This window comes from Chlorocebus sabaeus, chromosome 14, assembly GCF_047675955.1.
Source record: "Chlorocebus sabaeus isolate Y175 chromosome 14, mChlSab1.0.hap1, whole genome shotgun sequence".
Classification (NCBI taxonomy): domain Eukaryota; kingdom Metazoa; phylum Chordata; class Mammalia; order Primates; family Cercopithecidae; genus Chlorocebus; species Chlorocebus sabaeus.
In genome coordinates, this window is record NC_132917.1 from 36780994 (window position 1) to 36808772 (window position 27779).

At 39.7% G+C, this 27779-nt stretch overlaps 3 protein-coding genes across 9 annotated transcripts in view; 1 reads left to right on the forward strand and 2 right to left on the reverse strand.

The window, feature by feature from the left end:
* HEATR5B (HEAT repeat containing 5B) overlaps positions 1–414 on the reverse strand; it is a 106606-nt gene extending 106192 nt beyond the window's left edge. Inside the window, exon 1 of one of the 3 annotated variants that reach the window (XM_007970947.3) lies at positions 269–403. The gene's annotated coding sequence lies outside the window, so the exon portion shown is untranslated. Of the gene's footprint in view, positions 1–268 lie in introns of all 3 variants that reach the window. The other 2 variants (XM_007970946.3, XM_073022921.1) reach the window with 2 other exon arrangements.
* Positions 415–479: 65 nt separating this feature from the next.
* On the forward strand, positions 480–19064 carry GPATCH11 (G-patch domain containing 11). Its single transcript, XM_007970951.3, has 9 exons — positions 480–583; positions 4355–4426; positions 5627–5853; positions 6987–7028; positions 8223–8343; positions 8472–8562; positions 8944–9057; positions 10302–10383; positions 11082–19064. Exons 2-9 carry the CDS (start codon positions 4368–4370, stop codon positions 11135–11137), a joined length of 792 nt encoding a protein of 263 aa, XP_007969142.3. The 5' UTR covers positions 480–583; positions 4355–4367; the 3' UTR covers positions 11138–19064.
* EIF2AK2 (eukaryotic translation initiation factor 2 alpha kinase 2) overlaps positions 14097–27779 on the reverse strand; it is a 60849-nt gene continuing 47166 nt past the window's right edge. For all 5 annotated transcript variants that reach the window (XM_038006797.2, XM_038006796.2, XM_073022923.1 and 2 more), the window contains 3 exons: positions 24986–25087; positions 23280–23333; positions 14097–23201 (listed from right to left, as the gene is read on the reverse strand). In XM_038006797.2, coding sequence (XP_037862725.2) covers positions 23079–23201; positions 23280–23333; positions 24986–25087 — 279 coding nt within the window. In that variant the 3' untranslated portion in view covers positions 14097–23078. The remainder of the gene's footprint in view (positions 23202–23279; positions 23334–24985; positions 25088–27779) is intronic.

Consider the following 27779-nt stretch of genomic DNA (forward strand, 5'->3'; position numbering starts at 1 on the left):
CCCGAGAAGCCTCGCGCGCTCGGGGTCTGGCTTCACCCGGCTACTCCAAAAACCGAAAGCGGCGGACCCGGGGAAACGCAAGAGGCCGCCGCAAGCCTCCGTGGGGTTCCGCAGGCTGTCAATAGCACGAGGCGGCGGCTCCGAACTGCGCAGGGAGCCAGAAAAGGGAAAATGTTCATTACGAACTCAAATTTCCTCCCCACCCGTCTAAAAATGTACGTGGGACAGGAGTCCGTGCTTGTCAACGTGCATGCTTCCGCGACCTCACCTTCTAGTCTGAAAAGGCAGATCAGCTGAGCTCCGGGTGCAGAAGCAGCCACCAAGAGACCCGGATGCCCCACCTCCCGCACTCCTGCCTGCAGGAAACAAGGGAACAGCGCTTGCGCGGAGGGCTGGTCTTGCGCAAGCGCAATCACCACATCCTCGTATCACCCACCGCAAGTTTCCAATTGAGTCTGCGCTCGGAAACTGCTGTGAGCCGAGGCCCGGAAGTCCGATGCTGGTTGGTGGGCGCATGCGCAGCGCGCGCTCCGCGGAGCTGAACCGGGGCTAGTAGAGAGCTGTCAGATAAGAGAGCTGTCAGGTAAGGGTCTGGGGAGCGCCGGTAGAATGATAAAAGGCAGCGTGCGCTGGCCGTGAGTACCATATCACACCGTCAGCCACCTTTCCATCCGTGGGTGGTTGCGTCTGTGGGGCGCTTGCAGCCAGGAGGAACGCGGGAGGGAAGGGATCAGCGGTTCCTGAGCATAGTGTTGAGAGTGGGACATTTCTTGTCACATTTGTACTGTAGGTCCATCTCTCCACTTTTATATGTAATAGTACTCTCAATATGTCTGTTTCCTGACTACCCCCAGTAAAAAAACAAAAACAAACCTACTCCTACAGTCTTCCCACTCAAAAAATGTTAACTCCTTCCACGTATTCAGGCCAAAAACTTAGCGTTATCTTGACATCGTTCTTTACGTACTACCTACAACATCAGCAAATCCTGTAAGCTCTACCTTCAGATATACCCCAAATGCGACCACTTCCATTGCTATCACTCTGGTCCAAGCCTCCATCATCTCTGCCAGAGTATCGCCTTGTGACGTTTATGCTTATTTTTGATGGAAATGGATAATGCTGAAGTATATTTTACCAATAGAAAGAGAGCTTTAAAAGCAACCTGTAACCGCATTCAGATGTGCCTGGCACTTTAAATAGGTCTCTTAAAAACAATGTAATCCTATTTGCAAGGCACTGTGACCTGGATTCTTTGTGGTTTTGAAATAGTCATTTAGCCATACTGAGCCTTAATTTCTCCAATAGGAAAAACAATTCCTACCTTGTAGAGTTGTTAGTGGTGGTTAAATGTGATAAAAATGTGTGATGTACTGGGTAAATGTTAAACCATTATGTGTAAAAATGCTGTTATTACAAATGAAGAATCAGGTTTAGAGGGAGTAGGTGAATTATCATAAATGCTGTATATAATAGTGCACGTTTTTAACTTATAATAAAAATAGGTAAACTAAACTGTAATGTTTAAAGATGCACACGTGGATGACAAAACTACCAAGAAAATGAAGGAAATGATTGCCATAAAAACCAGAATAGTGACTATTCTTAGAACCAAAAGAGAGGTGCAACTGGGTAGGGGATGAGGGCTCCCAGGTGCCCGATAAGGTTCTACCTCCTGATAACTTTTGCTGCATAACAAATTATCCCCAAAGGTAACAGCTTAAGATAACTGTAATCATTTGCTATCTCAGAGTTTCTATGGGTCAGGAATTTGTTAGCAGCTTGGCTTAGTTTATTAGCATGGACTTTCTTAAGAAGTTGCAGTGAAGATGCCAGCCGAGGCTGAGTCATTTGAAGGCCTCCCTGACTGGAGCAAGAGGATCCATTTCCCAGGTAGCTCGCTCCTGTGGCTCATGAGTTTGTGCTGACTTTTAATAGGAGGTCTTGATTCCAATCGTGTGACCTTCTCCATAGAGCTTCTTGAGTATACTTATTATGTGACAGCTGACTTCCTTCAAGTGAGTCATCCAATTTCAAAGTTAGAATGACCTAAGAGCTGCAGTTATGACCAATAAATCAACTCCATCATTTCCACAAAATCCTATTGGTTACACAGATTAATCCTGTTCACTGTGGAAGGAGACTACACTAAGGATGTAGAAAACCAAGCAGCAAGAATGATTGGGAGCCATGTTGGAGGGTACCACATGGTTACAAGAATGTTTGACTCACAAAAATGTATTAAGCTGTGTGTTTGTTTTTTGTGTTTTCTGTACTTATTTAAAAAGTGTTTAAAAATGGCATGTTGACATAGGAAAAAGTTATAAAATCACAAATATTAAAGACCCTTTTTATCCTCATTGTTGCTAAACAATTATTAAGCATTTATGTTTTGGATGCAGTGGTAGGTAGGGATGATATAGGGGACTTGTTTTTGTGTTTAGCACAAGATATACATTATCTAGTTGAGAAGATATACATTAAAAATATAAAAAATCAGGCCAGGCATGGTGGCTTATGCCTGTAATCCCAGCACTTTGGGAGACCAAGTGAGGCAGGTGTATTACTTGAGGCCAGGAGTTTGAGACCAGCCTGTCCAACATGGTGAAACCCTGTCTCTACTAAAAACACAAAAATTAGCTGGGTGTGGTGGTGGATGCCTGTAATCCCAGCTACTCGGGAGGCTGAGGCATGAGAATTGCTTGAACTCAGCAGGTGGAGGTTGCAGTAAGCTGAGATCACACCACTGCACTCCATCCTGGGCAACAGAGTGAGACTCTGTCTCAAAAAACAAAAAAGAATACCATTAAAAATTAGTATAGTAATCCTTTTTTCATCCAGTGTAATTTTCTAGACACTTGGTTGCAGTTGACAGAACCTCTACTTCAGCAAGCTTAGGTAATGCAGAAATGTATTAGTCTATGTATTGGGGTAGAATGCTAAGTCGCAGCATCAAAGAATCCACGGCCTTGAAAACTAGGCTCGTTTTCTCTATCTGGCTTCATTCTTCAGACAAGATCCCTTCATGTGGCCAAGAAGATGGCCATCCACAGCCCAGCTTCACATTCTCCCAGTTCAGAAACACCCGTAAAAGACTTTCTTTCCCCGACAACCCATATATTCATATAATGTAAGGAAAGAGATGGTTATTTCCCTGGCTGGGTCATCTCGTCCCCTATTGGCTGGACATAGGGTACTATAATTCACCATCTTTGTGCCCAAGGAAATATGGGATACTGACATTGCCACCTTCTACTAGAACCACATGAAGGGCAGAGGGTTGGGTTCCCAAAGGAAAAGATGGTAGGCAGGAAAAAACACTATATATGCACCACAACAAGTGACTACACTTTTGTCTTAAAAGCAACTGAACTAGCAACATTGACATTGCCTGTGAACCTGTTAGAAATGCAGAACCTCAGGTTCCAGCCCCAGAATCAGATTCTGTGTTTTAAGAAGATCTCAGTGCAATTTGTATACACAATAAAGTTTGAGTAGTACTTTTGTAGATAATTACTTTAACCCATTAAGGGCCAGTAATTACATGATTTTAACTATTTTGGATAGAAACTGTCCCTCAAAAGTATTTCCATATAAGTGAGTTGTTAACTATATCGAGTTCCACATGAGCAGCTTGGACATAAAGTGCTGTAGAAAAAGGACTGGAGTGGTCAGGACAGGTTTCTGAAGGGAGGGTAGCCTTGGCCTACAGGGAAGAATTGTCTATGCTGTGTTCAGAGGGCAGTGAGAAGCCATGGGGCTTGAATAATGAATCCTTAGGGACAGTTGTGTCAGATTATGAAGGACAACATCTCATGCTTTGCAAAAGTGACTGGTCCCCCACTGCCTACAGAGTCAGGTTTAATGAAGGATTTGAAACAGGCTAATAACCTGACCTGACTTGTATTTAAAAACAAACAAGCAAATAAACAAAAAACCTCTGGATGGGGTGCAGAGGATGGATTGGAAGAGGAGACCAACTGAGAAGCTGGTTAAGAAGCTGTTGTAATAGTTCAGGTGAGGAAAAAAAAAAGTGCCTGAACTAAAGCAGTGGTCGCAGCTGTAGAAAAAACGTCTGTGAGGAGTTTTATGGAGGAAGACTTGACAGAGCTTCATAAGAGGTCAGGAAGAAGGAGATAATGATGACATTAATATGGAAATACAGGGGATGTAGAAGGCTGGGGAGAGGGGAAAGAAATGAGTGTTGAGTTCGAAACGTCCACAGATAAAGATGTCCAAAGGGCACCTGAATATATAGTGGAGCTCTAGAGACAGCTCATGGCTGCAGATACAGAAAGGTTTATTTCCATTCTGATAAACTAAAAAAAAAAAGTAATTATTACTTTATTTGTAGATACTATAGCCATATGAAGTTGAACATGGCAGAAGAAGAGGACTATATGTCTGATTCCTTCATTAATGTCCAGTAAGTAAATGTGCATACCCAATGCAATGATATGTATAAGATGTGTAGATTAAGCAATGACATTTTATTTTATTTTTTTGAGACAGGGTCTCACGCTGTAAGCCAGGCTGGAGTGCAGTGGCACAGTCATAGCTCATTGCAGCCTCAAACTCTCCAGGCTCAGGAGATTCTCCTACCTCGGCCTCCCAAGTAGTTGGGACTGGCAGGCCTGCAGTCCATGTTATCATGCCCAGCTAACTCTTCTTTTTTATTATTTGCAGAGACAAGGTCTCACTATGTTGCTAAGGCTGGTCTCTAACTCCTGAGCTCAGGCTTTGGCTTCCCAAAGTGCTAGGATTGCAGGCATGAGCCACCGTGCCCAGCCTGACATTGAGTTTAAATGTGTGGTTGGAAAGTCAGTCTTCTTGCTTTATGGAAGTACCTCCTATGCCTCCATACAAAGATATTAGAAGCCACTTCCTCCTTTTAATGCTAACCATTGTACTTTTGCCCATGATCCTTTTTATTGCCTTCTTCCAAGGAAATTTACTCCTTTTCCTTTATTTCATCATATTGTCTCTTCTAGTAGTTGGGACAACTTTGTTCTTTATTATATACAACTTTGTTCTTTATTATTGCCAACATCCTAGAAACATAGTAAGTCTAAACTTACTATATCTGATTTCTTCAACTTTGTGCTTTCCTTATTTTCTTACGATCTGGCACCAGCCTTCATCATTTCTACTAAAACAGCCATTCTTAGAGGTCACTGATTATGCTCTAATGTCATAATAACAAAGATGATCATAGAGGTAGTGCCGAAATATTAACTGTTGTCAGGTGAGTAAGTGACAGAGTTATGAGAAAACTTGGCCAGGCGTGGTGGCTTATGCCTGTAATCCCAGCACTTTGGGAGGCCGAGGCAGGCGGATCATCTGGGGTCAGGAGTTCGAGACCAGCCTGGCCAACATGGCGAAACCCTGTCTCTACTAAAAATGCAAAAAATAGCCGGGCATGCTGGTGGGTGCCTGTAATCTCAGTTACTCAGGAGGTTGAGGCAGGAGAATCGGTTGAACCCAGGAGGTGGGGGTTGCAGTGAGCCGAGATCATGCCATTGCACTCCAGCCTGGGCAATAAGAGCAAAACTCCATCTCAAAAAATTTTAAAAAAAAGAAAAGAAAACTTTATGGACTCATCTAAAAAAACTTTTCCCTTATTCAGAGAAGATATCAGACCAGGATTGCCAATGCTAAGGCAAATCCGAGAAGCCCGCCGAAAAGAAGAAAAGCAACAGGAAGCCAATTTGAAAAACAGGCAGAAGAGTTTAAAAGAAGAAGAACAAGAAAGACGTAACATTGGGTTGAAGAATGCACTAGGCTGTGAAAACAAAGGGTTTGCCTTGCTGCAAAAGATGGGCTATAAAAGTGGTCAGGCACTTGGCAAGAGTGGTAAGTCACAAGTGGAAATAGACAGGTATTCCTTAACACCTAATTGTGACTTATCAATGAGGACCAAAGCTGATGCTTTAATCTTTATCTACATAGAAATTAAAACAACTTAGGCTTTTTAGTCTATTATGTTTTAACAAGTCTTATGGAGAACTTTCATCATCCCGCATCCATTTTAGATACCACATGTGCCATCAAGAGCTGCTTATCAGCCCAGCTTAGCCTTGAAGGCACTAACAACTGAGATGGATGTGGCTTACAACAGATGTAGCAAAGAATGGTGATAAGTGATGGGTTGAGAAGTGCAATGGCTAAAGACATTGAAACAACACTGAGGATGATGGCAAGACTTTGCCCTGCTTGCTCTGTACCTGTGGCAGCCATCTGAGTGACCGTCCAGTTGAAGAGGCTCGATTCTCACTTCTCTTTTTAGGAAGTGAAACTGCTTATTAAGATAGAGAGGCTTGGCCGGGCTCGGTGGCTCAAGCCTGTAATCCCAGCACTTTGGGAGGCCGAGATGGGCGGATCACGAGGTCAGGAGATCGAGACCATCCTGGCTAACACGGTGAAACCCCGTCTCTACTAAAAAATACAAAAAAACTAGCCGGGCGAGGTGGCGGGCGCCTGTAGTCCCAGCTACTTGGGAGGCTGAGGCAGAAGAATGGCATAAACCCGGGAGGCGGAGCTTGCAGTGAGCTGAGATCCGGCCACTGCACTCCAGCCTGGGCGACAGAGCCAGACTCTGTCTCAAAAAAAAAAAAAAAAAAAAAAAAAGATAGAGAGGCTATATATTTATAGCAACCTCTGTAAACAGTTTTTCTTTCTTTTATCGTAATTGCTTTGCTTTCACTTAAGGCTATCACCCTCTTGCACTAATAATATCAGTGTTGTTCCTTCTTAAAACTCCACCTTCAGGTGGCATAGGAGGCTGTGAATCAGCCTTTTTGATGAGTAGGTATTTGAAGACAAGGGAGGTAATTGATTATATATAGAATACTGATGTTCAGATTTCAGTTTTGAGTATCATTGAAACAGGAGGGCATATGCGTAGAGCATTGTAAAGTTGCACACTTATACTGTCCTGTAGTTTGAGGAAGATTTTCTAAAGTAGTTTGTATTTCATTCTCTTGCAGGGGGTGGTATTGTTGAACCGATTCCTCTCAATATCAAAACAGGTAGGTAATTATTTTGGAGCCTATTTGCCAGTAATAATAACTTACCCTTAGATCTACCACGTATATTTGCTCAATAAATACATTTTTTTTTATGATGGTACTGTTACAGTTCAGTAAAATTTTGTTAAATTTCTAAACATCTTCAACCAGAAAAGAAATAAGTTTTAGTGAGTATAAAATAAAATTTAAACTACACAAATGTGGGAAGAACAAATCATTATAACCGTTGAATGTGCAATACTGTTTTTGTCCATTGATATGTCTTAAAACTGTTTGGCTCTGGGAGGCCGATGCAGAAGGATTGCTTAAAGCCAAGAGTCGGCTGGGCGCGGTGGCTCACGCCTGTAATCCCAGCACTTTGGGTGGCCGAGGTGGGCAGATCACCTGAGGTCGGGAGTTCAAGACCAGCCTGGCCAACATGGAGAAACCCCATCTCTACTAAAAATACAAAATTAGCCGGGCATGGTGGCACATGCCTGTAATCCTAGCTATTTGGGAGGCTGAGGCAGGAGAATCGCTTGAACCTAGGAGGCAGAGATTGCGGTGAACCAAGATTGTGCCATTGCACTCCAGCCTGGGCAACAAGAGTGAAATTCCATCTCAAAAAAAAAAAAAAAAAAAAAAGCAGCTAGGAGTTTGAGACCAGCCTGGGCAACATAGCAAGACCTCGTCTCTGCCAAAAATTTTAAAAATTACCCGGATGTAGTGGCACATACCTGTAGTCCTAGCTACACAGGAGGCTGAGGCGGGATGATTCCTGGAGTCCACAAGTTCAAGGTTACAGTGAGCCATGATTGTGCCACTACATACCAGCCTGTCTCTATAAAAATAAAATAGAATAAAAGTGTTCTGAGACAGATTTACCTACCAAATGTTTTGCTTAATACATTGGATGAATTCAAGAGAAAAATATATACTTTATTCATCATACTTAAGTAAAACTATACCAGTTAATACTGTTTTTCTGATTCGAAAAATTGTTCATAGTATTACTATCTTATGAGATTAATAATCTTTGTAAAAATCAGATTATGTTTTGGGCTTAAAAACCTTAGTGTTTTCTATTATTAGTATATTCAAATGATTTGTGAATAATAGTACTCAAATGAGAATTGCATTTAATCTGTACATACATTGTCTTGTTTTGAAGCACAAAGTCAGTATGTTTCTCATCAGAATTTTCGGTTTGAATAGGGAAAAGTGGCATTGGTCACGAGGCATCATTAAAACGGAAAGCAGAGGAAAAATTGGAAAGCTACAGAAAAAAGATTCACATGAAAAACCAAGCTGAAGAAAAAGCTGCAGAACAGTTTCGGTAAAGCTGTTTTTGAGCTGGTTTTGGTTTTATTTCCTCTTTATTGTGATATGTTCTCCGGTACTTGGGCATATAAAATGGTTAAAGAGAATGTGGACCTTCAGTGTACAATTTTTCCTTTCAATTAGAATGCGACTTAAAAATAAGCAAGATGAAATGAAGCTAGAAGGAGATCTCAGAAGAAGCCAGCGAGCCTGTCAACAATTGGATGCCCAGAAAGTAAGCCTTTTACCAGCTTTCAGTTTAGTAAAGTGTTTTGGTACCCACTGTGATTTCATATATATGTGTGTGTATATATATACATATTTATATATGTGTGTGTATATATATATTTTTAAAAAACTAAGAACTCCAAGCCTGGTTTATCTACTCATTAAAGCTTTCATGTAATGTGCACTTCTGATCTGTGATAATTTATATAAAATTATGTATTTTCATAAATATATAAATTTATAAATATATAAATTTTATAAAGTGTTTTTACTCTTAAAGCCACACTCGGTGAATACGTATTGAAAGAATGAATTCATGTTGACATGAGCATATTTGTCATGCTCTTATGTTTAGTATGTTTAATTGAGAATACTTCTGTATTTTCAGAATATTCAGGTTCCCAGGGAAGCATGGTACTGGTTGAGGCTTGAAGAGGAGACTGAAGAAGATGAAGAAGAAAAAGAACAGGATGAAGATGAATATAAGAGTGAAGATTTAAGCGTATGCTTTGGCACCATTTCCTTCATAGGGTGTCTCAGCCTTGGCAACATTAACACTTTGAGTTGTGGTAATCCACTGTTGTGGGGAGCTGTCCTGTTTATCGCAAGATGTTTAGCAGCATCTCTGGCCTCTGCCCACCAGATACCAGTTGCACTTTTGCTTATGACAACCAAAACCCTCTCCAGACATTACTAAATGTCCCAGAGGGGAAAAATAACCCCTGGTTGAGAGGTACTGCATTGCAGGATTATTTTATTAACCCCAAATGAAAACTTACATATAATTTTTCCCTTTAGCTTCCATTTGTCCTCTCATCTCAGCTACAGTTTGGATGATGAATTAGCAACAAATGTAAATTATTTTAATTTATACCTTATTTCCTGCAAAACTTCTACAAGTGATTTTAATGTGTACTTTTTTTCTCCTACTCATAAACAACAAAAAAACACAATCAAAAGGAAATGGAGGCCGGGCGCAGTAGCTCACACCTGTAATCCAAACACTTTGGGAGACCAAGACTGGTGGATCAGTTGAGGTCAGGAGTTCAAGACCAGCCTGGCCAACATGGTGGTGTATTTTAGTCTCTACTAAAAATATAAAAATTAGCCAGGTGTGGGGCACCCAATAATCCCAGCTACTTGGGAGGCTGAGGCAGGAGGATCACTTGAGCCCGGGAGGCAGAGGTTGCAGTGAGCCGAGATGACGCCACTGCACTCCAGCCTAGGTGATAGGGCGAGACCCTGTCTCAAAAAAAAAAAAAAAAAAGGAAATGGAGATTATTCAAGAAAGGAAAATACACCCCTATGGTTACTTGAGTGTACTAATTTTGTAGAAAACATTCACAATTTGAAAAATCTATATTCCACTTAATTGGGAGACCACTGATGAGAACTTTTGTGACAAAAGGAGGCAATATTCACCTTCACCTTATCTGGGGGAGGTAGATGCCTTGAAAGTAGAAAAAGCCTTTAAAGGATGCTGATTATAATAAGGCCACCCAAAAACTATTTTCTCAATGTTAACAAGCAGTCTCTATTGTGTCTGGCAGACTTGTGAAAATCTCAGGGTGGCTAATGAACTGGAACACATTCAAATATATCAGTTCTGCCCTTGACATTTCTAATAACTATTCCAGAGTATAGCAGAATATTTACAGCCTTGAGCTAATTCAGCATGATCTAAGAGCCAGAAAACCAAGGTTCTGTTCAATATAAAGTATTAATGTGCTTGTATCCTATATCTAGGTACTGGAAAAATTACAAATATTGACTAGTTATTTAAGAGAAGAACATCTGTATTGTATTTGGTGTGGAACAGCCTATGAAGGTAAGAAAATGCTTTATACTTTTTAAAAATAGATGAATACTCTCCAATTTTTAGTTAAAGTCATTCCCCCACTGACAATGGAGATTTCTTATTCCATTCAAATGGCAATGTGGGACCAATGTCTTAAATAGTGGATATAGAAATAATTGAGGCTCTATGAAAATTGCATTTAACTTTTAAACTGAATGTGTGAAAGGGAATTTTTCAGTGTTTTGTTTCAAAAGAAATAATTTTAGAATAACCTGAGGATGATGAATGTTTTGTGCTTTATTTTTAAAGATTCTTTCTTTGGCTACAGATATTCGAAAGAATTTATATTAAATTTTTAAGAGCTAATGTTTATATAGTTAGAGTGAGTATTACCCCAAACCATAGAAATCAGATATGTTGAAATCCATTCCTTGTTTTTTTTCCATTATAAAGATAGAAATGGTTTACACTTACTAGGTGTCTTAGAGAGCCAAGTGTTTCTCCTTCTAACACCTTTTCCCAAGCTACCTTTGCTAACTTGTATTTAAGAACTTTTTACTTGAGAGTGAAGCATTTTTGGTTATTGCTGTTTTTATCTTTTCTGGTTTGTTTAGCAGAATAAGTAGAAAACATCAGATCAAAAAATGCATGTTATGTTGAAATAATATTCTAGAATAGTTTACTGGAGAAGGTGTATTAATCTTTCATTTCCCTCACATAACTTACAGATAAAGAAGACCTATCTTCAAATTGTCCAGGACCAACTTCTGCAGATCATGACTAAGATTATCCCCAATAAAGTAGAAACTAGAAAAGTGTTATTATTTCCTAGGGATGGACAATTCAGCAGCTGGAAATCCAAAATTTATTATGCCAGTAAAGAAAGAGGGACTTTATATAATGTTTTGTTCTTTTCGTACTTTAGAGTATGAGTGTTCACTGACTTGAAAAAAATAATGCAATGGCATTTCAGAACACAAGTATCATAGAGATGGACAGTTACAATTTATTGCTGTATTGTGATACATGAGGGGTTTAAGGACACCAACAGGTAACTATCTTATTCCCCTCTTCACTTTGGAACAAATTGAGAGATAAGAAATGGGAGTCAGGGGAAGAGAAAAATATCCACTTTATCAGTGAATAAACTGAAATAGAGAAGAAGGTTGACTTTTTCTCCAGTTGAACACTCTAATATTTCTCCCTGATTGGAGAGAACAGCGGGTCTCTGTCTTGTTGGGGCAGAGCCCATCTTTGCATTCTGAGACCACTTAGCTTTCAAGGTCAGGGAAACCACCAGGGACTGGACCACACATGCTTAGTTCCTTCTTGTATCACCTGTGGGATGAGACAGTTCTCTGTTGGGAAGGAATGAATGAGGGTTCAGAGAGCTTTTCCCTACACTTCTTGCTTTGAAAGAGCAAGGAGAATTTCCCTTCCCTCCATCCAAGCATGAAGAGGAGGGGAAAAGTATTCCCCTCAATAAGGCTGATGTCAGAGGCAGTGTTCCATCAGTACTACTAAATTCTAATCCATTTTACAAACAAAATAACTGTGATAATTTCTGGTAAAATCATGAGTTTTCATGACAATGTCTGTATCTATTATATGTGATCTGTTGGAAGTTTTGGCTAGAGAAACGTTAAGAATTGTGAGGAAACTCAAATATCGTGTGATCCAAGTATTTACTGAATTTGGAAACCCCTTGATAGCATTCCCAGCAAGTGATAGTTCAACCTTTGCCTTTATTCTTCTAGCCACAGAGAGCTCACTGCTTTAAAACCATTCCATTACTGGGTAGCTCTAAATTGTTTTCATTGTTTTCTCTTAAACTGAAATCTGCTTCCCTGTAATTTTACTGAATACAGCTAAGGACATACCATGTGGCATATACTATGAGAGAGCTCCATCCAGGGTGAGGCATCAAAATCATGAACCTTTTTAAAAGTTCATATGCTCAGGCGTCTCTCCTAGTGATTGATTTTGATTCATCTAGTCTCAGGTGGTTCTGGATATCTGTATTTATTTTGAAGTCCCAAGAATGAGTGATGAGCACCTGAGGATAAGAACTAGCGCTGAGGTTAAGTATGGAGCACCACCATTCTTTGGATAGAGCTGTGATCACCTGTGTGATTTTATAGCTCACCTTTTAGTTGGATTGAGCAAGAGAACAACCCCTTTTATTAGAAACAGCATACATAAGAAGATCGCAAAAACTAACCTACACTTGCTAGGGTAAGACAATCAGTAGTACAACTTGTATTAATCTCTTAGTACAACTTGTATTAATCTCTGACTTAATATTACCTAATTCACTTTTCAAGCTTAACTTGGGGAGCTTTACAAAATAATAATAAAAGGGTCCCATCCCAAGAGATTCTGATGCCATTAGTCACTGTGACGTGGGCATCACTGCCCTTGATTCTAAAATGCAGCCTAGCTTGAGCCACTAATCTAGTTAACTTCTGGGCCTCAGTTCTTCCTCCAGAAAACAAATTATTTTTATGAATGTAAATATATATATAATATTTTAAGTTTATATGGTTGGATGCTATTGTTTAATATTTACTTTTTTGTTTTAAAAAAATTATAAAATTGGCTGAGTGCAGTGGCTCACTCCTATAATCCCAGCACTTTAGGAGGCCAAGGCAGGCAGATCACTTGAAGCCAGGAGTTGGAGACCAACCTGGCCAACATGGTGAAACCCCTCTCTACTAAAAATACAAAAATTAGCTGGGCGTGGTGGCGCACGCCTGTAATCCCAGCTACTCAGAAGGCTGAGGCATGGAATTGCCTGAACCTGGGAGGCAGAGGTTGCAGTGAGCTGAGATCATGCTACTGCACTCCAGCCTGGGTGACAGAGCAAGACCCTGTCTCAAAAAAAAAAATATATATATATATATATATATATATATTTTATTAGTAGCTATTAATAAAACAGAGGAGTACATTTTACTCTTGCAATTACAGTCAATACTTTGGTGTCATTTCAGCCAACATAACAACATTCAGTCAAATCCCAAAGCCAAATGGATAATTTCAGATGGAATGGAGTTAGACAGGAACTGGCTTCCCTTTCTCCTCTTACTATGAGGACAACCCACACCTGCTCAGTGGCCTAAAATATTTTAAATATGTTCATGACAATTATGCTGCGAATGCCAGAATAACACTGATGGAACCCATGACTTCACCAGGATTGTGGTCTACATTTACAGGCCTAGGACTGGAACTAGACCAGCTTAGAGAGTGGGAGATAATCCCTCCATTCTTGTCTATCGAAGGATAAAAGTACAGGCTTTCAGCCAGGTGTGGTGGTGCATGCCTTTGGTCCCAGCTACTCAGGGGCCTGAGGTGGGGAATCCTTTGAGCCCAGGAGTTTGAAACCAGCCTGGGCAACACAGTGAGAGACCGCCATCTTAAGTAGAAAAAAAAAAAAATCAGGCTTTCAATAAAAACTTATTTTTAGGCCTTTTATGACTTTATAAATAGGCAATAATGAGCACCGAGGGAAGCAAAACATTGAAAATAATTTTAAAATTTGTTGTAGAACATTCATATGAAATTTGAAACTGCAAAACAATGTAAAATTTAATGTCATGTTGTCATTTACTTTTGTGTATATTGTGCTATGTTTATTTTCAAAGTCCTATCTAGAAATTCTAAAATGTCTCATTTTCTTAATTAAAAATCCAGAATACTGTAGTTTCTGAAATTCAAAATAAATACTTTAACATACCAAATTGGTTTTTCTAACAAACATTTATTTCAAGTGTTATTTGTTAAACATTTAATTGTTGAAATTTGAAAATGAACATTATTATTTATTAGACACATTTTACAGGCTCAAGCATTCAAAATTCTTAACTTTGAGTTCCTGCTTTCTTCACAGCAGTGCACTCACTGCTTTGTGGTATACAAGAGTGACAGCTTGTCCCCATTCTTACAGTATAATGAAATTAGCAGTATAATGAAGAAAAGTGCTATGTATGAATCACTGAGCTCTAAGACAAACTGGTAAGAACAATTAGGTACTAAACAATGGGACTACTAGGGAGAAGATTCATTTTGAGTGGGAGATGTTTGAACACTTTGGAAATAACACTGAATTTGGCTTCTAAAAAGATGGATATAATTTTGATATGCAAAGTTATGAGGAAAGAGTTACCGTATGATCCAGCCATTCTCCTAGGAATATACATCCAAGAGAAATGAAAACATGTCCACATAAGATTTGTACACAAAAGTTCACAGTAACATTATTCATAGTAGCCAAAAAAGTAGAATCAACCCAAATGTCCATCAGCTGATGAATGGATACATAAAATGTGACATATCCATATGATAGAATATTATTTGGCAATAAAAAGGAATGAGATGCTGATTCATGCCACAGCTGGGATGCACCTTGAAAACATTATACTCAGTGAAAAAGACCACATGTATGATTCTATTTATATGAAATGTCTAGCATGGGCAAATCTATAGAGATGGAGAGTAGATTAGTGGTTACCTAGAGTTGTGAGAAAATGGAGTGAATACTAATGGGTATAGGGTTTCTTTTGGGGGTGAGACAAGTGATGGTTGCACAACTCTGAATATAGTAAACACTACTGAATTGTATACTGTATGCGTGAATTGTATGGCATATGAATTATATCCCAGTAAAGCTGTTATTTTAGAAAAATGAAGAGAATTTCAGATAGAAACCACAGAAGAGAGCCACTGAGTGCAAAAGCCTGTTGAGGTAAAACTGCAGACCTGCATGGGAGGGGCTTCCTCAGGAAACACTGAATATGGCAAGCATCACGGAAATCTCCAGAGGAGCATGGCCTTGCCCAGTGAACTGCAGCCCAGGGAATCTCATTTTAGACTTCTGGCCTCCAGAACAGAAAGAATAAATGTGTGTTGTTCTAAGCCACCAAGTTTGTGGTAATTTGTTAGTTATAGCAGCCGTAAGAAATTAATACATGTTCAAATCAAATTAACCCTGTAAGAGCCATACATATTTGAGAAGCATTTTATTTGCCTCACTGCTTTGCCTATTACAGTTTCTGGTTATTTAGAATTTAAGCCAATAACGTCACCATACATCTATCAGCTGTGATCCCTTCATCTATGACTATTTTCAAGAAATGTAATCACAGATCAAGAACTGTAGACATTGAGGCCTGGATGGCCATTTAGAGAGAAACAGTTAACATGTAAGTGGAGACCTTTCCTGTCTTGCATTTTCTACAGTCTCCTCCTATCTTCCATGCAATGTTCTGGCAGCACCTCAAGCTCACCGTCACCAAATGGGATTCAATGTCTTCCCTCCCAAACGTGCTCTACCTCACCATGTTGATAGATATACAGTGGCCCTACTACTCGCTTAAGTTCTAAATTACTGAAAATCATGAAACAGGTAAAAGCGTGAGACAAATAAATTACCCCGCAAATACATGTGGCTCTTGGTGTGGGGAAAAGAAAGATCAGACTGTTACTGTGTCTATATAGAAAGAAGTAGACATAAGAAACTCCATTTTGTTCTGTATTTGAGATGCTGTTAATCTGTGACCCTACCCCCAACCTTGTCCTTGCAAGAGACATGTGCTGTGGTGACTCAAGGTTTAAAGGATTTGGGGCTGTGCAGGGTATGCTTTGTTAAACAAGTGCCTGAAGGCAGTGTGCTTGTGAAAAGTCATCACCATTCTCTTAATCTCAAGTACCAAAGGTTGCAGGGACCTCTGCCTAGGAAAGCTAGGTATTGTCCAAAGTTTCTCCCATGTGATAGTCTGAAATATGGCCTTGTGGGAAGGGAAAGACCTGATCGTCCCCCAGCCCGACACCCGTGAAGGGTCTGTGCTGAGGAGGACTAGTGTAAGAGGAAAGAAGGCCTCTTGGCAGTTGAGATAGAGAAAAGCATGTCTCCTGACCATCCCTGGGCAGTGGAACATCTTGGTGTAAAACCCGATTGTATGTTCTGTTTACTGAGATAGGAGAAAACCACCTTAGGGCTGAAGGTGGGACTTGCTAGCGCAATGCTGCTCTTTATGCACTAAAAAGGTTTATAGAGATGTTTACATATGCATATGAAGGCACAGCACTTTTCCTTAAACTTACTTTATTCATATGTCTTAGAGATCTTTATTCATATGTCTTACTGCTGACCTTCTCCCTACGATGATCCTATTATCCTGCCACTTCCCTTTTCTAAGATGGTATGATCAATAAATACTGAGGGAACTCAGAGACCGGTGCCAGCATGGGTCCTCTGTATGCTGAGTGCCAGTCCCCTGGGCCCACTTTTTCTTTCTCTATACTTTGTGTCTCATTTCTTTTCTCGAGTTTCTCGTTCCACCTAACAAGAAACGCCCACAGGTGTGGAGGGGCAGGCCACCCCTTCACTTGGGGTTCATTTGACTGAGACCTGTATTTACTTTAATGGCATCAGAATCCTGCTACTCACCTTCTAACAAACTTGGAGGTAATCTTTGATGCTTACCTTTCCTTAATCCCCACATCCAATTAGTTGCCAACTCCTCTTGGTTCTGTCCTCTTATTGTTCAGGCCCTCTTAGTCTTTCCACTTTCTGACCTTTCAAATGTAGTTTCTTCCTGCTCCATTCTAAACATGCTGGTTTCAAAGTATTGGATGGGCCATACCTTGATTTAAAGAAATACTCATTTGTCAACTTTGGAGGTTGCTAGGGCACTAACTCACTCTAAAAATTGTAAATATTTATCCCATCTTTCCCATTCAGATTTAGAGAAAGTTCCTTAAAGAATCATAGCTGATAAATGCAAGAGGTTTGACAGAACCAGAAAATCACTATTTTACAACCCCTGAAATGAAATAATGGATCCAGGCAACAATCATCAATAGCTGCTAAAACCATCAGGTGAAAGATTGATGAGAAACTTTGTAGTAGGTGGTACCACCAGAACCCACTGATCAATATTAAAGTCACTGAAAGTGGAACAATCAGACATCATGTTCCTCCTGAAATGATGCAAGAGAAAGTATATAGCATCACCTATGGAGTATTCTTGGGAGAAAATAAATGAACCAGGATCAAATCCAGCTTCTAGGTCTAACTGGACACTATGGGGATACCATCAGTCAAATCTTGAATGGAGGAAATTCCACAGGACAAATAAAAGCCAGGAAGATCTAAAACACAGGGGTAAATGTTACAGAGTAAAGGAGACATATCAACCAAATGCAATGTTGGATCTATATTTCAACAACAAAGAAAATTGTATTTTTGAGATAGAAACAATACAGACCATTATATGATAATTAAGGAAATCTTGCGGATTTTTTGAGTGTGACAATGATGCTGTGGTTTTGTTAAAAAGACTTTATCTGCTAGAGATACATTTTAAAGTACTTACAAGTGCAATGATGTAACACCTGAGCTTTACTTTAAAATATTCCAGTAGGGCCGGACACTGTAATCCCAGCAGTTTGGAAGACCAAGGCAGGAGCATCGCTCAAGGCCAAGAGTTTGAGACCAGCCTGGAAAACATGGCAAGACCCTATCTCCACAAAAAATTTAAAAATTAGTTGGGTGTGTGGTGTATGCATGTAGTCCCAGCTACTTAAGCAGCTGGAGCAGGAGGATCACTTGAGTCTAGGAGTTTGAGGTTACAAGGAGCTGTGATCATGCCACTGTATTCTAGCCTGGGTGACAGAGTGAGATCCTGTTTCTTTTTTAAAAAAATTACAATGAAATACTTCACCAAAAGAAACAAATGAAAAGTAAGGGGTTAGATGTATTAAGAAAGGTAAAGTATTGACATTTGTTGAAGTTGGGTGATGGGTAGAGTTTCATTATTCTATTTTTGTGTATGTTTGAACATAAAAAAATTTAAATAAGTATGAATAATATTGAAATTATTCAATATTCTGCAATGAAAAGTTAACATGCCAAGAATCTCAAATTATGGTGAACACTCAGTGGGCAATGGATGTTGTGAGTTATGTCTCTAGTTAGTTAACATATAGTAGAGACCTGGAAAAGCTTGTATGTAGTCTTTTAAACATTTCTTCTCAGATACATACATGCATATATATTATATAAAATATATATTCACACATATATGCACACACACAAGATGGCTTCATGGACATGCAACCTGTGCAGTTCCACAAGACTGTGCTTAGAAGCATCCCACACCTAATTTTTGAATGAGGGCCCTACAGTTTCATTTTGCCCTTAGTCCCACAAATCATGTAGCTGGCCATACACACACATGCACACATACCACATATCCACACATATATATGCATATATTGTGTACATATATACATACAGTGAATATATTTAACATAAGTGTTAAGTATGCATGTGAATTTTATGTATGTATTTATGTTAAACATGTACATATTTAAATAATATGTGGTTTAGTGACAAACATTCCCTAAAAGGTATGTTTCTAATAAGGCAATTATATTAAAATGGCTCTCAAAATTTCTGTGTGTGTGTGTGTGTGTATGTGTGCATTTTAATTAGCAAATAAGGTCCCAGGCTCTTGCCCCTGTCCTCCTCTGAGAAAGAGGATACTTTTTACTTTAATTTTGAGGCCAAGAAAATATATACTCACAGATAAATAGAAGTTGCTAAGAAATGCTATATTCATTTCATAGGAGTAGAATATATATATCTTTTTTTTTTTTTTTTTTTTGAGGCTATTTCACTCTTGTCACCCAGGCTGGAGTGCAGTGGCGCGATCTCGGCTCACTGCAACCTCCGCCTCCTGGGTTCAAGTGATTCTCCTGCCACAGCCTCCCGAGTAGCTGGGATTACAGGCACCCGCCACCACACCCAGCTAATTTTTGTATTTTTAGTAGAGAGGGGGTTTCACCATGTTGGCCAGGTTGGTCTCAAACTCCTGACCTCAGGGGATCCACCCGTCTCGGCCTCCCAGAGTGCTGGGATTACAGGCATGAGCCACCATGCCTGGCCAGAGTAGGAATATTAAAATGAGGTCAGGTAAAGATAAGGCTACATTCTCACTAACTGGCCACATCATTTAGTGTTTCTTTTGAATATAGTCTCATTACAACCTGATTTAAAAAAAAAAAAAAAGATTTCTCTCTACGCAGAACATTTTCAAATCTACAGAAAAGTTCAAAGAATAATACAAAAACACCTGTGTACTGTCATCTAGATTTACCAATTGTTCAATGGCTAATATTTTACCACATGTGTGTCCTCCTTCTCTCTCCATGTTGATTTTTGCTGAACATTGAAAGTTGCAGACATCATGACACACTTGGCCTCTAAATAGTTGTGCATGCATTGCCTAAAAATAAACACTTTTGGAAAGGCATGGTGACTCATGCCTGTAATCCCAGCACTTTGGGAGGCCAAGGCAAGTGAATCACCTGAGGTCAGGAGTTCAAAACCAGCTGGGTCAACATGGTAAAATTCCGTCTCTACTAAAAATAGAAAAAAATTAACCTGAAGTGGTGGCAGGTGCCTGTAATCCCAGCAACTCAGGAAGCAGAGGCAGGAGAATCACTTGAACCTGGGAGGCAGAGGTTGTAGGGAGCCGAGATTGCGCCACTGTACTCTAGCCTGGGTGACAGAGTGAGACTCTATCTCGAAACAAACAAACAAACAAAACAAAACATTTTCTGCATATACTATTATCACACCTGAGAAAACAGTTATTTGGCATTGTTAACGAATACGCAGTCTATATTCAAATGTTCTCAATTGTCCCAAAGATATCTTTATAGCTGTTTGCTGGGTTGTTGTTTTCTTTATATTTTTAAAAGTTACTATTTAGATAGGCTCTCACTCTGTCACCCAGGCTGCAATGCAGTGGCATGATCATGGCTCACTGCAGCCTTGACCTCCTCGGCTCAAGTGATCCTCCCACCTCACCCTCCCAAGTAACTGGGACTACAGGTGCACGCTACCATGCCCAGCTAATTTTTTCTGATTTTTTGTGGAGATGAGAACTCACTGTGTTGCCCAGGCTAGTCTCGAAATCCCGTGCTCAAGCCATCCTCCCGTTTTGACTTCCCAAAATGCTGGGATAACGGGCATGAGCTACTGCGTCCAGCTTTTGTCTTTTTGAATATCCAGGATACAATGAAGATTCAAACATTGCATTTGGTCATTAGATCTTACAAGTCTCTCTCTCTTTTTTTTTTTTTTTCCATGACACTGACTTTTTGAGAAGCCCAAGTCAATCATCTTATAGAATGACTACATTCAGGATTTGTCTAATAATTTCCTCATGATTAAATTCCAGTTTAACACTTTGTGCAAGAAAACTAAATAAGTAAAATTCTTAAATCACATCAGGAGGGGCATAATGTTAGGATGTTCCACCTTGGGTGCTGCTAAATTGAATCACTTGGTTATTGTGGTGACCATTGTAAAGGTACATTTTCCCTGTATAATTGATATATCTTCTGTAGGATTATATTTAAATCCTTGTGAAGATTCCTATTCCACAACAGATCTTCATCCAATAGTTTTAGCATCTATTGATGAACCTTATGTGAAAAATGTATGAACTGCTTTTTATGAACACTTTCTAAAGACTTTATGAAAGTATTTTCTCTTACTGTATTTTCACTTTTTGCTTAACCTAAATGTGGCCCTTTTTTAAAATCCTAAACTCATGTGGCAGTTTTAGAATGGTAGTTGGTTGCTGCTATAGTTTGGATGTTTGTCCCCCAAAATCTCATGTCGAAATTTGATCCCAATGTTGGAGGTGGGAAGTGTTTGGGCCTGATGGGAAGTGTTTGGGTCATGGGGGAAGATCCCTCATTAATAGATTAATGCCATCCTGGGGGTGGGGTGTGCTGGGGAGGGGAAGCAAGGAGTTCTCAATCTATTTGTTCCCTCAAGAGCTGGTTGTTAAAAAAGAGCCTGGCCCTTCTCCCTCACTCTCTTGCTGCCTCTCTTGCTATATGATCTCTGCACATCCGCTGTCCTTCACCTTCCTCCATGGGTGGAAGCAGCCTGAGCAGAAGCAGATGCTGGTGCCACGTTTCTCGTACAGCCTGCAGAACCGTAAGTCATAGAAATCTCTTTTCCTTATAAATTATCCAGCCTCAAGTATCCATTTATGGCAATAAGAAAACAAACTACAACAATTGCCCTAAGTTCAAATTAACCTTCAGGGTCTTCTAAGATGCAATTTAGATTATCTTTCAGCATTCTCTACAGCAATTCAGGACAACAAACTAGCGTACCCGGTGTTCCTCAAATATCTCTTCTCCAGAGCTCATGCCAGGCCCCTTGTCCAGACTTCCTGGGTGGTCTCCTCTCTACTCATCTAACACCCTGGCATATACTTGGAAGGCCCACTGGGCTGTCACTTCTAGCCCTGTGCTCAGTAGAAAGCCATCTCACCCTTCGCGATGGACTATTTTCTGTTTTTAGCCACTGCCTTACAGCACAGTTGTCTTTAAAGCGGGTGATAAAATAGATACAAAATGTATTTAAGATAAAATGTAAAACTATGCAGCAAACACTAGTGGACCTACCATCCAGTTTAAGGAAGTTACCATTACCTTTGAAAGTCCATTTCCCCAATCACATAATTCCCTGCCCTGAAAGATAACCACCATCCAGAATTAAGTATTTCTCATTCCCTTCCTTCCCATTGTTGTCTCATCACATTTGTTGGGTTTCGTATAGAAAATGATTTAGTTTTGCATGCTCTGGAACTTTATATAAATGGAATTATTCTGCATATATTTTCTGAAAACCTGCTTTGTTCGCTTAACATTATGTTCCCGAGAGTTATATTGTGTTACGTTATTACATTTAGCTGTAATTCAATTGTTTTCAATACTATATAGTACTCCTGTGTGTGAATATAAATTTTTTTAATCCATTCTTCTTTTGATGGGCATTATGGTTGTTCCCTGTTCTTCTGGCTATTATAAACAGGGTTTTATGGACATTCTTGTAAGCATGTATGTAGGAACAGAACTGACCGTTTTATGGGTATACATGGATTCAACTTTACTAGATAATGCCAAATTGTTTTTCCAAAGTGGTTGTACATCACTTTTTTTTGTTTTTGTTTACGAGTACCATATTTCTCCGACTGGCTTATAAGCTATGTGAGGCAGAGAACGACCTTATTTTTTTTGGCCTAAAAGCAGTAGAAATTTAATAAATAGGTATGAGTTGATTGATTCATTAATAGCATAAAAAGAAAATTTGGGGGCGTTTTTTCCATCTTTAGAACAAAGAGATGAGGCTGGGCGCGGTGGCTCATGCCTGTAATCCCAGCACTTTGGGAGGCTGAGGCAGGTGGATTACTTGAGGTCAGGAGTTTGAGACCAGCCTGGCCAACATGGTGAAACCCTGTCTCTATTAAAAATATAAAAATTAGTTGGGTGGGTGGCACATGCCTGTAATCCAGCTACTCAGGAGGCTGAGGCAATCACTTGAACCCAAGAGGCAGAAGTTGCAGTGAGCCGAGATTGGATCATTGCATTCCAGCCTGGGCAACAGACGAGACTCTGTCTTTAAAAAACAAAAAAAGAATGAAGAGATGAGCCAGGAAAAAGTAAAATGTAAGAATATTTTTGAAGCAAAAAGAAGAAAACCTTTCTGTTTCTGCAGAAAGATTAGTAAAAATAGTAAAAAAAATTAAAGGAAACATTAAAAGGTAAATATCTATTGATATTCCCTAGCAGATTTTAGATAATCTAAGGAAAATTGCATATCAGAAGCAGGATACTTTTTCAGAAGGGCTCTAACATGTATGTCGTTCCTTTTTCTCTGGGTTTTTCTTCCACGTAGTCAAGGTGCTTAGTATTTCAGATGTGTTAGGTCGGTCCTCAGGTTTCTTTGAGAGTAATTTCTCTAGAAGAGTTTTCTGCAATGACAGTGAGAGTCAACAGTAAGAAATAAAACACTGAAATAAATAAAATTCTGATGATTTTCAAGTGCTTACTTCTCTTTTATCAAACACATCTGAGATGGTGCCATCCCGTAGGTCTTTGAAAAACTGAAAAAAAAAAAAATGATAGGTATATATTAGGAAAAACAAACAGAACTAAAGGCTGAGGACACCTGAAATGTAGGATATTTCCAGATTTTTGGGAAAGTCTCTAGACAAGAAGCAAGCAGGATTCCGTCTCCTACCCTACCCCCAATCTAATAACCATCCTTGCATTATGACGTGAAGTGTTAAGTGCATAATCTTCACAATCTACCTTCATGCATTTTGGAACCCTAAGTGATAGGTACTTCTAACTGTTTCACAGAGGATAAGGTTATTGACTCCAGGAAAGTTCCCTTTCCTGAGCTTAAGAGTAGGATATACAGCTGGGTGCAGTGGCTCACGTCTGTAATCCCAATACTTGGGGATGCCGAGGTGGGTGGATCGCTTGAGGTCAGGAGTTTGAGACCAGCCTGACCAACATGGTGAAACCCCATCTCTACTAAATACAAGAAAATTAACCAGGCATGGTGGTGCATGCCTTTAGTCCCAGTTACTGGGAGGCTGAGGCAGGAGAATTGCTTGAACCTTGGAGGCAGAAGTTACAGTGAGCCGAGATCGCGCCATTGCATTCTAGCTTGGGCAATAAAAGTGAAACTCTATCTCAAAAAAAAAAAAAAAAAGAGTAGGATATCCTGTTGCCTACTGCCTTTAGTGACTCCCCACGGCCTAAGCAAGAAAGTCCACATTTTTTCCTTAAGTTAGCCCAACCTATCTTTCTAGCCTCACCAGCTACTACTTCCTTGTAACTTATATATTCCAATACAACTTACACTGCCTGCTGTCCCCAAATACACTCCGTACATTCCCACCTCCATGCTAGAATCACCCTTTCTGTTTTGGACTATGAGAAGCCAACAGATCCTTTGGAGCCCAGCTTAGATGTCTCCATGAAACCTAAGTCCTTACAGCTGGAAAGATCTCCCTCCCAGCTGCTTCCACAGACTTCATGCCTTCTCCTAAAATGCTTACGGCATTCTCTTCCCTTTTAGAAAATAAGCTCCTTGAGAATAAGGCTTTATTTATTTATTTATTTATTTATTTATTTATTTAGAGATGGAATGTCACTCTGTCACCCAGGCTGGAATGCAGTGGTGTGATCTTGGCTCACTGCAACCTCCACCTCCCGGGTTCAAGCGATTCCCCTGCCTCAGCCCCCTGAGTAGTTGGGATTACAGGTGTGCGCCACCACACCCAGCTAATTTTTGTATTTTTAGTAGAGATGGGATTTCACCACGTTGGCCAGGCTTGTCTCAAACACCTGACTTCAAGTGATCTGCCCGCCTTGGCCTCTCAAAGCTGGGATTACAGGTGTGAGCCACTGTGCCCGGCCAAGGCTTGTTTATTTTGCAACCCTTATAGCACTTAGTACAGTGTCTTACACAAAGCAGTCAATCAATAAAATTTTACTGACTGACAAGTCTTACGAGTCTTATGAGATGTACTACCTTCCAGGGAAGATCAAAGTTTCTGGTTTTTAACAAAGTGTTTGGTCTTTGCCAAACCTTGAAAGACAGAAAATTCATATTTCATTTGCAGTCAGATACTAATATACTCAAGCCCATCCTCACGTGAGAGCAAGAACTGTCTGCAGCAGCACTCTGAAGGTAGTAGTCAATAATTTTTCTTATTTAATTCTTTCTTTGAGATCATTTTACCTTTGATGTTTCGGAAGCAGTGTCACATACATGAAGAAGTTCAGCAAGAATTAGCCCCAAAGCGTAGAGGTCCACTTCCTTTCCATAGTCTTGCAAAGAAATCTAAAGAGACCAAAATAGATTTACCTTTGTTACACCCCTTACATAAATATCTAGCCTTCTAAAGCCCAAAAACGTTATTTGACCAAAACATCTTACATCACACAACGTCTATTTATTAGCAAGATCTGTGGAGTCTGACTGCCTAGGTTCAAATCTGTCCCGCCGAATAGCTGAATCATCTGTGTAAATTAACGGTTAACATGGGAATAATCTCAGTTATAAAATCAGGATAACAACAGTATCAACCACAGAGTTTAATTGTGAGGGTAAATGAGATGCAGCAGATAAAGCAGTTAAAATAGCGCCCCGTAGGTGACTTGCACTGCAGCTGTTCATAGCGTATTTATTCACAATATTCCATAACTAGAAACAACTCAAAGGACCACAACAGAAGAATGGATAAACATATTGTGGCATATTCATACAATGGACTACAACTCAGCAATAAAAAGGAATTCTCTGCTGGTATGAGCAACAAATAAAGTTTTTCCAGAAGATATTATTTTGAATGAAGAAATTAAATACAAAAGAGTACCTACTGTCTGATTCCATTCATATGAAGGTTAAAAACAGGAAGAACTAAACTATGGTGATAGAACTCAGAGCACTAGTTGCTTCCGATCAGTGGGGAGGAGGCATTGACTGGAAAGGAGCTTGAAAGAGTAAAATGTTCTATATCTTTATAGGCTTATAGGTTACACAGGTGTATGCATTTGTCAAAACGGAAAAATATACACTTAAGATCTGTGCATTTTATGGTGTATAAATTGTTCCTCAACAAAATGTTGCTTTTTTTTTTTTTTTTTTTTTTTTTGAGATGGAGTCTTGCTGTCACCCAGGCTGGAATGCAGTGGCATGATCTCAGCTCACAGCAGCCCCTGCCTCCCAGGTTCAAGCAATTCTCCTGCCTCAGCCTCCAGAGTAGTTGGGACTCTAGGCACATGCCACCACACCTGGCTCATTTTTGTATTTTTGTATTTTTTTTTAAGTGGAGATGGAGTTTCAACATGTTGGCCAGGCTGGTCTCGAACTCCTGATCTGAGGTGATCCGCCCACCTCAGCCTCCCAAAGTGTTGGGATTACAGGCGTGTGCCACTGCACCCAGCCAACAAAAGGTTTTTAAATGGAAAAAAACACACACACACATAATAAAAAGTAAAGTAAAATGATGAATGTTTTTAACCAAATAGTGTGAGGGCAGCAATACAGGATGCAGGAGATAACTGAAAGTAGTGGGAGGTTAAAGAGAGTCATTGGCTTTTTTTAGTGTTCTATACTTTTTAGGCCAAGTGGCCCCCCAAAAGGAAAAAGTGTGTGCCTTCTCCATTCTAGACTCTCAAACCATCAGATAGCTCAGTATATTTATTCTTGGATGACAAAATAGTAGAGGTATTTTGAAAGCTGTATTGTCAGCAAAATAGTCTTTAATGGGCATTTACGAATCAGAAAAATAGAATAAACAGCCCAAAAGGTGAAAAATAAAAGCAATCAACTCCCAAAAAAACCACATTCAAATAATGAGACTATACATAAGACAAATATTTAAAAATCAACAGCTGTACACCCATGTTCATCAGCAGCATTATTCACCACAGTCCAAAGGTAGAAGCGACCTAAATGTCCATTGATGGATAAATGGATAAACGAAATGTGGCTTACACAACAATGGAATTAATTAGTCAGCCTTAAGAAGAAATTCTGACATGTTACAACATGGATAAATCTTGAGGATATTATGCTGAGTAAAAGAAGCCAGCAACAAAAGGGTAAATACTGTATGATTACACTTACATGAGGCATCTAGAACAGTCAAATATACAGACAGAAAGTAGAATGGTAGGTGGTTGGGCTGTAGGGAGGGGAGAATAGGGTTCTTTAATGGGTGTAAAGTTTCAGTTTTGCAAAATGAAAAGTAATCTGTGGATGTATGGTGGTGATGAAAGTACAACAACGTGAACACATTTAATGCCACTAAACCATACACTTAAAGATGGTGAAGGCGGTAAATTTTATGTTTGTGTATTTTACCACATTAAAAATCAAGATACATATTTTTAAAATTAACAGCTACACTAATAACAAATTAGAGATATGGAATTTCTTTTCTTTTTTTTTTTCAGATGGAGTCTCATCCTTGTTGCCAAGGCTGCAGTGCAGTGGCGCGATCTTGGCTCACTGCAACTTCCACCTCCCGGATTCAAGCGTGGGATCTCATTTTAATAGCAAAATGCAATACAGATTCTGGAGAAAGCTTCAAAAATATAAACAATATGCCCAGGCACCGTGGCTCATTCCTGTAATCCTAGCACTTTGGGAGGCGAAGGCAGGTGGATCACTTAAGCCCAGGAGTTCAAGACCAGTCTAGGCAACATGGTGAAACCCAGTCTCTACAAAATATACCCAAAAAAATGAGCCAGGTGTTGGTGGTTTGCGCCTGTAGTCCCAGCTACTGAGGGGGCTAAGGCAGGAGGATCACCTGAGCCAGGGAGGTTGAGGCTGCGCAACGGTGAGCAATGATGGTGCCACTGCACTCCAGCCTGGGCGAAAAGCAAGACCCTGTCTACAAAAAAAAAAAAAATACACATTTATATATATATATATATATATATATAGAGAGAGAGAGAGAGAGAGAGAGAGGAGAGAGAGAGAGAGAGCATATATGTAGCATAATAAATTATATATATATCTTGAA